This window comes from Sceloporus occidentalis, unplaced genomic scaffold (genome assembly GCF_023333645.1).
Source record: "Sceloporus occidentalis isolate IW3139 unplaced genomic scaffold, rSceOcc1.0.p SCAF_2, whole genome shotgun sequence".
NCBI lineage: Eukaryota > Metazoa > Chordata > Lepidosauria > Squamata > Phrynosomatidae > Sceloporus > Sceloporus occidentalis.
In genome coordinates, this window is record NW_028316982.1 from 213123365 (window position 1) to 213136727 (window position 13363).

The window sequence follows — 13363 nt, forward strand, 5'->3', positions numbered from 1 at the left end:
TATTTTTAATGCTCATTGCAATTCTTACCCAGCAGAACTGTTTTACTATTTGAAACTATAGATAGGCAAAACATGTTTAGATGCTGATTCCTCTAGCATGAATGTACAATCATACTACACCTCTAGAATGTCTGCCTTTCCGAAGGCAACACATTTTTGAGGTATGCATTGGTAATGGAATTGTAGCACATGTAAGAGAGCTAAACCAGAGTTGCCTCTGAATTATAAACTGCACCATTTGGACCAAATAAAATCAAAGACCAGGCTTTAGTTTGCTTTCACTTTGTGGTCAGCTTTTGTTGATAAACATTGTTCATTAATTTAGGGAACTGTCTGTGCTGGCCCAAGCAATCCTGTGTCTCATTTGATAATGGGCTGGGAATCCAGTGGATTATTGTAGGGATTTTATCTTGCCCTAATCTCTCAGGAGAAATGTTCAAACAGCTGGGAAGGACAAGACGGAGCTGCATTCAGTGGCTGGAATTCCTTGAAAGGATAATATTAATAAATGCTGTAGAATTTGCCTTTACATCAAAATGAATCTTTTCTGTTTTTCACTGGTAAGTTTTCCTTTTGTCTACTGGACTGTATTACTGAGTTTGTAAATGAACGCTTCAGTCAGGTGACAGAGATTAAAGGTGTTAGAGAACAGTGAGGATACAGTGTGAAACCTGTCTATCTAGACCAGTGAGGGAGGCAACAATAAGTCTTAAAAGGTGTACAGGTGTAAAATATCATGTATTAGTTATTTCCTTTTTAACTGACAAAGTGCAGCCTTTTTTTTTCTTCCTGCTGATTTCACTTTGTAGCATGCATGTATGAAAATAACAATTTAAACTCACTTTCTTACAGGATGTTTTGGGGATACTAAGATTTATATATTATGCATCATGACCTAGTAAAAACCTCACTAGTGTTCATGGTATAAATGTCACAAGCTTTTAAACCATAGATGAGATGCTTACACTATGAGGACAAAAATAAAATGAAGCCTGATACTCGGAGCTCTTTTATTCTATGCAGTTTATGGTTTAAAAAAAAACTGGATGTTTTTTATATGCTGAAAGAAAAATGCAATTATTTTGAAAATAGTAAATGTTCTTTTTTTTTATGCCAAGCACATTATTACTCTGGAAATATTTATTGAATATGTCCTATATTTATTGAAAAATACAGAAAGACAGTAATATTTTGATCTAGTGCAAGACATATTTTGTGGCTATTTATTTTGGGGTATATCATCAGCTATCTCAAAATGTGTCACACCATAAATAAATATAACAACTTTATAAATTGTGATGACAAGGGCATTAAACAAATGAACAGCCTATTAAGAATACATAGAAGTTGTATTTGAAGTCAGATCAAGAACCAGGTCACACACATTAAGGTGGCTTCTAGCCCTTGAAATCCTGTGGATGAGATTGGTCTTGATGATTTCCTAGAAACTACCAAGAAGGTTTAATGCATTTCCCATGACTGGAGTATCATAAAGGGAACATTTCAGAAAGCTTGGCACTGCATATATTAGAACTATCACATAATTGCAGAAGAGGTGCATGTAATTGCAATATTGGGGACAATACTGAAGGCCATTTGATGCCCTGCAAGTGGCTACACATGCTTACATGATCCACATGTTGTATAAACTAGATTCTGTAAATCTTTTGTTCCTTTTACATCATCATATCCTATTTCTCAAAGTAGCCATATTTGGGAAAGGGATTAGTGGCTCAGACAAATTCAGTGACCAAAGTCAATGCATTCAAATGAACCATCATTTTTTTAATATATATATATATATATATATATATATATATATATATATATATATATTTCTGACCCATCTTGGCTTGCATTTTTGTCTCCCCAGAGTATGGAAATTTAATTTTAAGTAAAATGGATATAAGTATATATAGAACCAATACATAATTGAGAAGTGGTTCTATTGGAACATGTGCTGATTTGCTGGTATCCTTAAAATAATAGTGTCCAGCGAGGGAATGCCTGTGCCATTGTGATAACCCTGTTCAGTGAGGAAAGGCATCTTCTAGTGGCTTTATTTCTTTTAACAAATATCCCCCGAAACAAATGATTATACATCTCATTTATAATAGTCACTCCCTCTCCCTCTCCCTCTCCCTCCATCTATCTATCTATCTATCTATCTATCTATCTATCTATCTATTGGTTGTTAGAAATGGGATAAATTAACAAATTCCAAGCTGTGGTAGGCTTATAAAGCTCAAGTTATAAAGTTAGGATAGGAAGGGACATTTAGGAATTTTCAGCCAGATATCTGTAATTCTGCACCAAAATACAAACCCTAGAATGTTGTATCTACAGGATGTTGCCAAAGCAGTTAAAGTGGTAAATAGCACTATAATTGTAAATGTGAAAGGGCCCTAGTTCACTGAGAAAGTTTACATAATATATGTACTCAGCTGCCATATAGCCTTCTAGAACAAGTCATCAAAGTTTGTCACAGCAAGACTGCATTTAGATTTCACAGTAAAATAAGGCATAAACTCAGTCATGCATCCCATCTACTCTGTCCCTCTAGTGCAGCTATGCAAAGGAGTTCAGAAAATTCACTTTTATTTTTGTTTACTATTTGTTTAACTATTGTTGTCTTATCCAGATGTTAAACAGTGAATAATCTTAACTATGACTTCCTGGAAAAAGCCAATTTAAAAAAATAGTTTAAACATAGTTTTGACATGGTAAACAATGGTTAATAAGAACTGAAGCAAAATCTTTTAATTTCCTCTTCACAAAGAAAGAAGAGAATAGGGCAGGAGAGAGACTAGTCTAAACACGAAATCAATTTATGGTTCGTATACACATAGCCTGAAGGTAATTTTTTAGATAATATTTTAAATAATTTTGAGCATGAAACAAAGTTTGTGTATATTGAACCATCAAAAGGTAATGGTGTCACTATCTCAGTACCCATGTCTACAGTTTTGGATTTTGGAATATTTTGAATTTTGCAATTCTGGATACAGGAGTCTCAGCCTGTATAAATACCATAGAAAAGAAATTAGGACAGTAAGCACAGAAGTTTCATGATCAATATAATCCAGAAAATATTTGTGCAAACATATGGGTTTTCAGAGTGCACTTAATGCTCTCCACATTTTTTGTCTTCTGAACCATCTCTGGGAGAATAGCCCAGAGGACTCACTGCTGTGAAGGCCTGAATTCATGAGAAATACATGACCACAACCCAACAAAGCTTTATCTGAAAGCTGATTGGGTATCTCAAGGGCTTAGGGATATGCTAGGTATGTTTGTACAGTTTCATTGAGAACATGTATGTCAGCGAACTGAGGCCATCATATAATGAACATATAATGAGATGATATGAACAAAAAGATGATAATGCTGAGTAAAACTGAAGACAGCAGGATAAAGCAGAAAACCACAACCCAGGTTAATAGATTCAAACAAGAAAGGCATGGTGCTGAAAGCCTGAGCAGGGCAGTAGCTCACTGGGACTCTTGCAGGTCTCTCATTCATAGGGTTCATGTAAGTCAAAGATTACTAGATTGCTCATAGCAGCAACAATGTCAGCAATAGAACCCCCAATGTGACTTGGTATCTAATCTACTAGAACAGCAATTTGCTTGCACATTAGATGGGTAAAGACTTTAAAACACTATGATAACTCTATATGAAACCCAATCAAACTGGTAGTGTGAGAATCAGACCAATTTCAGTCCAACTTTTCATAGGCTTTTTTTTTTTTTTTTGGCGGGGGGGGGGGATTGTTCATAGGACAGACAAAGCATGTGTCCAGAATTCTCACGTTGATGAATACCTGCAAACCCATCAGAAAAAGAGTGGATTTGAAAATTGCACATAGGAAAATGTGCACCTTTCAAATTTGCACACACTACTGATTAAATGTGCTTTAATTAATAGGATAAGTGTGGACTTTCTTTCATTAAAAGAAAGTTGTAATAAAACTGGGCATGGACAGGGTGTGGGCATGGGAAGGGAGGTCAAGAATAGGTGTGGACGTTATAGATGTGTACACCCCTTTCAGAAACAGAAATCTGATTTTTCTGTGTTGGTGTGCAGGATATTGTTCAATCCTATTCTTATACAGCCAGATTTTCCATGGGGTTCCAAAGCAATATGTAATTATACATCTATGTGGAAGAAGCACAGTGAAGTCTATGCATCTAATATGAAAATATTATTCAAGAGAAATGGATAACTCATGTTATAGCAGACTATGTTTATAGCTTGTTTAAATCTGAAGAGAGGAATGTTCTTTTTAGAGCCTATAGAAAAGATACACAGTCTGTTTATATCATCTGGAAGCTGGAAAGTATTAACTCAAATAAGATTTCTTTCATTTCTCCATCTCTCTTCCATATGTTAGCTCTTAATTTTACTGGTAAATCCTAATATTAAATACAGTGTGGCAGTTTAATCTTCTTAGTGATTTTCAGAGACATTGAGCCACTTTTGCATTTTATCAGTATTTGGTCCAGCAAATCTGGAGGAGTAATAACATGGTGCAAAAATATTCTTGTACTTCATCTTTAATTAAAACAAGTTTTCCAAAGAGAGCTCTATGGACTGCAACCTTAAAGGCAGGTGCCTCACAAGAAAAATGGAATGTTTGTGCAACACTATTAGAGGAAAATATGTTTGATGCATAGCAGTAGGAATATCTGCATTTGTTTCCATTAGACATGGTAGGAGATTTTTTTGGGGGAAAGAATCATGAAGGAGCATTCATTTCATGCAATATCTTCGGTGTTAAATGGGACTGTCCACTTTAATAGCTTAGTTTGCTCTGTTCCATGCGGAAGGCAACAGAGTTAGATGACCGAATTCTGGATGTATCATATTATTGAGACTAGATTTCAAAAAGACACCTTCTTTAGAGTTCTGTGGATGGCCTAAACTGAATTAAATATTTGTTCCTTGTATGTTAGTTTACTATAGATCTCCCCAGTCTGACATATTTTGAACTACGGTTCCTACTTCCCACACAGGATTTGGCTCTTTTCTCTGAGGATTATTGGAGTGGTAGTCTAATGCATCAAAAGTGTTCCAGGCAAGGAAATATTGCTTTACTATATCCAATGATTTTTTTTTATCTAGGGAAGACCTCTAACCCTGGACTTTGAAGGAGTGCTTTCATTGATAATGGGACCTCCGTCCATTGTCAAATTCCTGATAATATAGGGCTGTACAAGGTTTGGGGTTTAGGGACACATTCGGTGTCACCTGGGGAAGGTACATATGCATGCTGGTGCTCCTACACACACAAACAGTTCCAGATTTAAAGCTCCCCTCTAATCTTGGTGATATCTATAGGTTGCTGGGTATGTGTATATGTGTGAGAGAGAATGATTGAGAGTTTACCTCTTCTGTGTCCTGTGTCTGGACCAATGCCTTGTTGTGAGTGTGATATACCAACTAAATAATGGGATACACCATGGAGAGCAATGTGAGTGACCCTGTGGAAGCCTGACCATACCCCAAAATGGGAATGTGAGGCCCCAAGATGGTTGTAGGGGCTTAAAAGCTTTATTTTTATATGAATTGTTGCTTTATTAGCTTTCCCTAGCAATTCCACAGAATATCTTTGCTATAATAACTATCTGGAGTGCTATTTCTTTTGAACCAGAAATAAAGAAGAACTGGGCCTTTCCCTTCATCAGAAATATGACAGAGTACTGTGTGACTGACAGAAATGTTCTTGAATTTCAGGAGGGCTCTATGGACAGCTTATATGAACCAGTTAAAGAAAATCAAGACCCACAAGAAACCATTTGCATGACTAGCAGGGCTAACACCCCAGTAAGTGTTTCTGTGAAATGTGGACCTCCAGAAAGATCCCAGTCTTTGGTAAGTGGTGCTAAATCACTAACAGCATTTTGTATATAGAGTGCATTTTCTTTCTGTTTTTGAGTAGCATTGTTTTAATTGGATTAAAAGTGAAATAAATCCAGTCTTTTCAAACCTTTTGGTCCTCCAAAGATCTTCTGGAGCAAGTCACAGAAGTTCTGCCAGCAGGCCAATGACAGAGGACAGTAGTAATTATTCTAACAAAATATCTAAAGATTTTCCTCTCTTGCTTTATAACTATGAAAACAGAAAAAGTAGCATCTTCATGCAAGAACAAGATATTCCACTCTCTATTATAAAATGTAAACATTCCTGCCAAGTATGTGCATTCCCTACATGAAAGTGCCTTGCTGAAAAATCAGCAGATGTTACTGTAACTCATCTCTGCTTGAAACCCATTTCCTGTTTTACTTCTGCATTTGGTAACCTTTCACACTACACAATTATCACACAATGATTCCACTTTAATTGCCATAGTTATAGGCTATGGAATACCAGGAGTGGAAATTTAATGAGGAATATTTAGATATCTCAGCTAGAGAGCTCTACTGCCTCAGCAAACTACAAATACCAGGCTTCCAAAGGATGTCAACATGCCAGTTAAAATGAAATCATACTACTATACTATGTGTGCCTTCAAGTCATTTCTGACTTATGGCAACCCTAAAACTAATTTATGGCATGGTTTTCTTGGCAAGTTTCTTCAGAGGGGGTTTGCCATTACCATCCTTCGGGGGCTCAGAGAATGTGACTTGCCTAAGGTCACCCAGCAGGTTTCTATTGCTGAGCGAGAATCCCTCCTCTCCAGAGTCATAATCAAATACTCAAACCACTATATCACATTGTCTCAAATGATTTTTTTTTCTGTTGTTGAAGACCTTTCTGACTAATGGCAAACCTATCATGGGGTTTTCTTGGCAAGGTTTGTTCAGAGAGGTTTTGCCACTGCCTTCTTCTGAGGTTAGGAGAATTGACTTGCCCAAGGTACCCAAGGTCACTCTTGACAGAGTGGGAATTCAAACCCTGGTCTCCAGAGTCATAGTCCAACACCGTCAACCAATTTTAAAGTAATGCTTTCATATCTACATGGGCATCCTATCCTGGCTTTTGGACACTGTGTGGAAACAAATAGACATATGTAATTTAACCAATTTCCACTTCTGTTCTAACATCTTCTTCAAATTAATGCAATCCAAAAGTTTAAAAACATCCCCAAACTTATGTATTCTGCAGATTAATTATGGTTTTTAACCATTTTTTCTAAGTCTTGATAAGAGTGTTACGGATTTTTTATTTCAAATATTTTCTGGTAATGGGCAGGATAATAAAAACTGCTAGGATACTGTTGTGAATAAAATTATGTGAAGCTTTGTAAATCACTTTCAACACAACCAGAATGTCAGGATTGTATGTACTGATGAAACTTGCACTCATGTACCTTTAGAAAGGGAGAAAGGATACCTAGTAATCATTTCTTTAAAAATGCCCTGATGATTGTCTAGCGTGAAAGGTTCCTGGAGCCTTATTATGTTGCTCTTTTACTTTTTCCCTTCACTTGCAATTGGCCAGAAAGAAACAGGAGTTAAGCATACAAACATCAGATTTTGGTTGTGATCCTAAATATATTTACTAGGGAATAAGCTCTGTTGAACATAATAGAATATATTTCTGAGTAATCATTTATGAGGCTACACTGTTGATTTGCTAGTTCTGTAGACAGTAAACTACAAAAAGAAATTAGAGTATGTGAGTACAGCTATATCTTCCCTGTTATAGAAACTGTCCATGACATATATCTCTTAGCAGTACCCTGGAAGCAGCATGGTTTCTTTTTATCCTCACCCCCCCCCCTTCCCATATTAGTTGACTCCTAATTAACATTTCCCATCAAGTTATACATTTTGAATGAAGCTTAACATGGAAGAATATGTATAATATTCATCAAGACAATGATAAAATAGTTATGGAAAATGAAAAAGAGTGAACAGTTTTGTCTGTATTCATGCACAGCAATTTATGCACAGTACATAGAGGTGCTACCTGGGATGCACACCCCAACTAGCATCAAAAGCCATGGCAGGTGGGATGGAACATTCAACACATTATAAATGTGCATCACCAATTGGTTTTACATGCAAAGTCCTGCTGCTACTACTGTATATGCATCAGCTCTGCATGCAAAATATTTGCTAGCTTGGGCCAATAATCTAAACAATATAACTAGAAAAATCATGAACAAAGATACACACATCAGAAGGGAGGGGAAATAGTAACTAATTTCATAATTTTGTCCCATTTATGTTTGTATATTGCTTTCAACGCAATGGCATTGAAGCCTTCTCTATCTGGTTCTGATAAAACCTTAACTGCAAGCCATCTGTGTAGTGTTTAACAGCAATATTATTTTAGAGAAAAACAGGGCACAAGATCTTGGTAGAAAGCAGTATGAATCAACAGATGTTATTTTCAAACACAGTGTGGTATTACTATGAACCTATTTCAGTTATCTCTTGGAAATCAGGTCACCATGATAATGTACGTTACTAAAATTAAAATGGCAGCATAAGCGACAGCCAAATAGCTACAAAGGGCAGCCAGACAAGACAGACTGCTTAGAGCAGATTTAGTTTTGCAACAGTTTTCTGAATGACCATCTATCTACTGACCACTGCTTACTATGCAAGAATAACCTTAGAACACCGTCTTTAAACTAGGATGGAAAAAAGGCCAGGTACAAGGGTCATGTCTATCTCAGCTTAATATGCCTGGTTACTTTACATCCAGATTGGCAGTTTGCTCTCTTTTTTTCCCTTGTCCCTCCCCAGTTCTTATTCCTCTTTACAGCTCATCCCAACTGGTGACTTTTGCCACATGGTGCTGTACCATTTAACTTTGTTGACACTTCTAGTTGTTTCCCTATTCAATTTTTCTTCTGATTTTTTTGGGAGAAAACCTTAATAAAAAGGCAGCACATTTTGTTTCATCTGCGGATGTCTCACTTGGTGTTCAACATAGGTATGTCCAAACTGCTCACACATCTACCTTTTTAGCCTCTGAATGTGTTTCCATATGTGTATAATTACAGCGCTTTAGAAATAAAGTTTAATAATAATAGTAATAATAATTACCATCTTCACAAAGTTTTCTTTCTCCCCAATGAAATTTTGAAATTTTAACTTAAAATACATCTGTCTAGTATCTTGACACTACTGCTATACATTTTTAGCCACTCCAGAACTTCAGCAGTGTTGCTACAAACCAGTATGATAGTATGGCTGTATCCTTTTCTGATTCCCTTGATTCACAATGTAATGGAGGTTTCATCCACATGTCCTCTCACACACATTAGTATTCTGTCCACCACAGTCCCTCTGTCTTACATTCATGCCTTGATCAAACCCATATTTTGAAATTCTGTTATATTCTATTCTGATTCTCAAATGATTCTGCTGAACTAAGTGATACTGGTGAGGTTCCTATGTTCACCCACAAGTTTCCCTTTTGACCCTTTGCACTCTTTTCAATCACTTTCCTTGTATCTATATCCTTCATTTGTAAGCCTCTGTCATTCCTTTATCCACTGCAGCCCTGGCTGGGATTTCCACTGCGTTCTTGTTAGCCAGTGTATTCAAGATTAATCCAAAGTATAAGTATATTTACTTGGAATTAAGTTGGATTTTAAAAAAAAATCAATTGGACTTACCTCTAAGTAAATGTAGTTGGAATTTGGTTGTCATATTTGAACTCAAGTAGTTGTTGAAATTTAGCCTCTTCTAAAATCACTTTCTATTTAGAACTGTCATAAAATCAAGAAACAGGCAGAACATGACAGCTTTAAAACTCTAGATTATATGTGTTCTTGCAGTCTTGCCACGATTTCTTTCTTGTGCGAATCAAATAATTCAGCTGTGATACAAGTCAAGTCTAGGTCATTCCCTGCTAGAGAAAGGTTCCACCATGTATCTAGAGAATATTTTCAACTAGAAATACCAAGGATAGAATGTGGAACCTGGTTTGTATAAAATGTATGTACTGCCACTGAATTAAGATTCCTTCCTTGGCCCTGTTTGCAAGAGCCAAATCCAATGACTGCCCCACATTCCCTCAGCATGGAGACTGAACAACTCATGGCCAAAAGCCCAGTTATCATGTGAGCAGACCGAATAACATCTGGTCCACTCAGCACCAGCACCAAGTTATACTCCTCTTCCCCTGAATTTTAATAATTCACCAGTTGCTCCAGATGTTTGGGACTATATGGAGCTCTCCATTCTGAAGCCAGGTGGCTGTTTGAAATGTGTCCCACTGAGTCACCCAGAGCATCCACTGCTGCTGCTAATCACTCACTCTAAGGTCAGAACAAGATCAGAACATCCATTGCTGGGGCACCTCATTCTGACCTTAGAGTCAAATGACCCATATTGGTGATGTACTGGGCAGCTCTGTGGGATGTACATGTGGTCAGCCACCCTGCTTTAGAATGGTGGGCTTTGAAATAGAGGGTCGAGGCAGCCCCAGAGGCAAGATCGTCTCCAGTGCAGACAGGTACCCAGTTTCATTTCAGTTAGGTCTTCCATTGCTATAAACCAGGGGTGAACAAAATACAGTCTTGGGCCCTCATGCAACACCCATCAGGATGTAGCTATATGAGAGTACAAAATGAAGGCACTGCCTGCCACATAAGAATTCTGCCTTCCCAATGAAAGCCAGAGATTGAGTTGAACCAGAAGTCACTGAAACAAAATAAAGTGAAAGTTTAATAAAATGATAAGCAAAATGGTCAAAAACAACAGATAGTGAATAAAATGAAATATATTTAATTATGATGATGATTGTTACTTAGAATCATAGAATCAGAAGCGATCACAAGGGCCATCCAGTCCAATCCCCTGCCATGTAGGAAGACACAATCAAAGCACCCCTGACAGATGGCCAACCAGGCTCTGTTTGAAAACCTCCAAAGAAGGAGACTCTCCCACATTCCAAGGAAGTGTGTTCCACTGCCAAACAGCTCTTACTGTTAGGAAGTTCTTCTTAATGTTGATAACAAGAATTATATTGTGGTTACTAATAAAGGCTAAAGCAAAGCTATCGAAGATTCTGGCATCTGGCAGAATAATTAAAGCAATTGCAGTGTGATTATTATAAAAGGCTAACATGAAACAATAAATGAAATAGTAATAAAAGCATAATAGATAGTAAACAGTATATAAGAAAATGAAAGTAATTATTAAATAATAAGTCCTAATTTGATCTAACATCCACTGTTGCCTAATTAATTAAAACATTCGAAATTCCCACCAATGCTATCTCAACCTCTAGGATTCTTAGTTTCTGCCAAGAAATTCCAAAAGGTCCAAAAAGTATTTAAAATATTATTTAGGTGAAAGCTTTTAAAATGTTCAAAATAAATTAAAAAAAATTAAAAATGTTTAAAAAATATTGTTTTTTCTTCTAAAGTAGATCAAAAGTAAAATAAGAACAGTTAGAAATATTTAACAAAACAAGTGTCCTCTTCCTTCATCTTCAGAGAGAGAATACCTCATGTCTGCAGTTGAAACAGCTGAAAGCATCAGAAACTAAACAGAGAAATCCCCAACACCCCACAGGAGCAGCTCTCCTTTATTTCAAACATAGATATACAGGACTGTTCACTCATGGTAACACCATAAACTTTTGAATGTCCTCTTACAAAAATTATCTTCATATTGATTAATTACTATACCAAAGCTTACAAAACATATTTGATGTTTCTTATTTAATTGTGAACTGTCTAACTTTTGCTATCAAAACTCAACAGACATAAATCCTTGTGCCCAATTATTCTTCTGAGTGTCCAGCCATGTTGCCATAAATCTGTCATCCAACTTTAATTAAAGTTGGGCTCTTTGGCTTTAAAAGTGTGGTGAAGCAAGTAGCAAAGATTTATCAGAGATGCAAATTATTAATATTGTTATTGTCATTTATTTATATAACACATTCAATGTACATGGCACTTACAAGTAGAAGACCATTCACCCCCAAAAATAAAATAAATAAAAAATCTAGTTCCCTGTCATCAGGCTAACAATCTTATTAAGACATGAGACAAAAGGAGAAGAGGATGATAGCGTATGAGGGGAGCAAGACTCGTTCACATGAAAGAAAAAAATAATTTTGACTTCTATGTTTATTCCGTATTATTATTTCATAGCCAGAGAGACAATTAAGACATAAAATCGCAACTTTGGAGGAGGGGCAGAATATTTTCCATGGAGGAGTTGTGTTATCTTCAGACATACTTCATTAGCCCATCTGTAAAGGGGTGACATGTTCTTCAATGGCTGTCTCCCAATCTTGTATTCTATATTTCATCTTCAAAGCAGACTGTCCTCTGTGTTGACCATAACAGTCCATCACGCATTTGTGAACCAAAGTTTTCTGAGACATGTCCTTGCTCACTAGATATGGTCAGCCTTGGTTCTTGTTCCCATCATTCCATTGCATAGAAGGTGCAGTTGTACTCATCTCCTTTGGTAGGCATTACATATGCAATAGATTGAACACAATGGAAACAGGAAATTGGACTAAAGAGATCTGTAGTCTAATCTAAAATTGATTATCTTGCTTTGTTGTATAAAATTAAGTCAAAAGAACTAGCATGTTGGAGAATCCAATTTATGCTGCTTCCCTCTCACATCTGCTGCATTCCATTGTATATTTTCCCAAATATATAGGCTGGGGTGATCTTCACTCCCTTTGCCTTGGAAAATATCAGCACTTCCAAGAACAAGAGGGGAAAGATTTTTTTAAAAAAAAGATCAGGAAAAAACAGATCTTTAGGCGCTGTTTAGACCAACCATTAAGACCAGCCTGGTGGCGGAGTTGGGCATCACATCCACATGATGCATGCCCTGACTCCACCCCCAGGGCGCCATGATGGTGCACGCTGCTCCACATTGTGCAAAGCATCATGGCGCTCCTCCGGCGCTGTGATCATATGACACACTGAAGGAGTGCTGCTAAGCCATAACCACTATTTGAGGCTCCTTTTTGCACCCTGGAAAGGTCAGATCAGGGCAGCGGCATGCGGTTGCCACAGTCCCGATCTGGCTGAAACATGGGCAGCTCCATGTCTGAAACATAGACAATTCCCCTCCCCCTGCAAAAACAGAGTCTGCAGGAACACACAAGCGCACGTGCCTCAGGTACAAACCCCATTCTTTTCCCCTCTGTTGTCCCTTGTGCATAAGCGAGGGACACGGGTATGAAAACCATGAGAACAGAGGGAGGACTGTACTTCCCTTTGTTGGAAAAGGCCTAAGCAAACTGGAGTGGGGGAGCGGGAGCAATAGCATCACTAGAGTTGATGTCACCAAGTGTCACCCCCTCATTTGCCCTCCTCACATACCATACAGAATCCTTAGTAATGTTTTGTACTACTGTTGCTCATAAATTGTAATTCCCACACAACAGTGAATGCAATGGTAATAGCTATGACACAGAACAA

General features: G+C 37.2%; 1 protein-coding gene across 3 annotated transcripts in view; it reads left to right on the forward strand.

Moving 5' to 3' along the window:
* Nucleotides 1-457: 457 nt before the first annotated feature.
* Nucleotides 458-13363, forward strand: part of SAMSN1 (SAM domain, SH3 domain and nuclear localization signals 1) — a 120449-nt gene continuing 107543 nt past the window's right edge. For all 3 annotated transcript variants that reach the window (XM_089508133.1, XM_089508134.1, XM_089508135.1), the window contains exons 1-2: nucleotides 458-560; nucleotides 5737-5874. In XM_089508133.1, the coding sequence (XP_089364259.1) occupies nucleotides 537-560; nucleotides 5737-5874 (162 nt within the window). In that variant the 5' untranslated portion in view covers nucleotides 458-536. The remainder of the gene's footprint in view (nucleotides 561-5736; nucleotides 5875-13363) is intronic.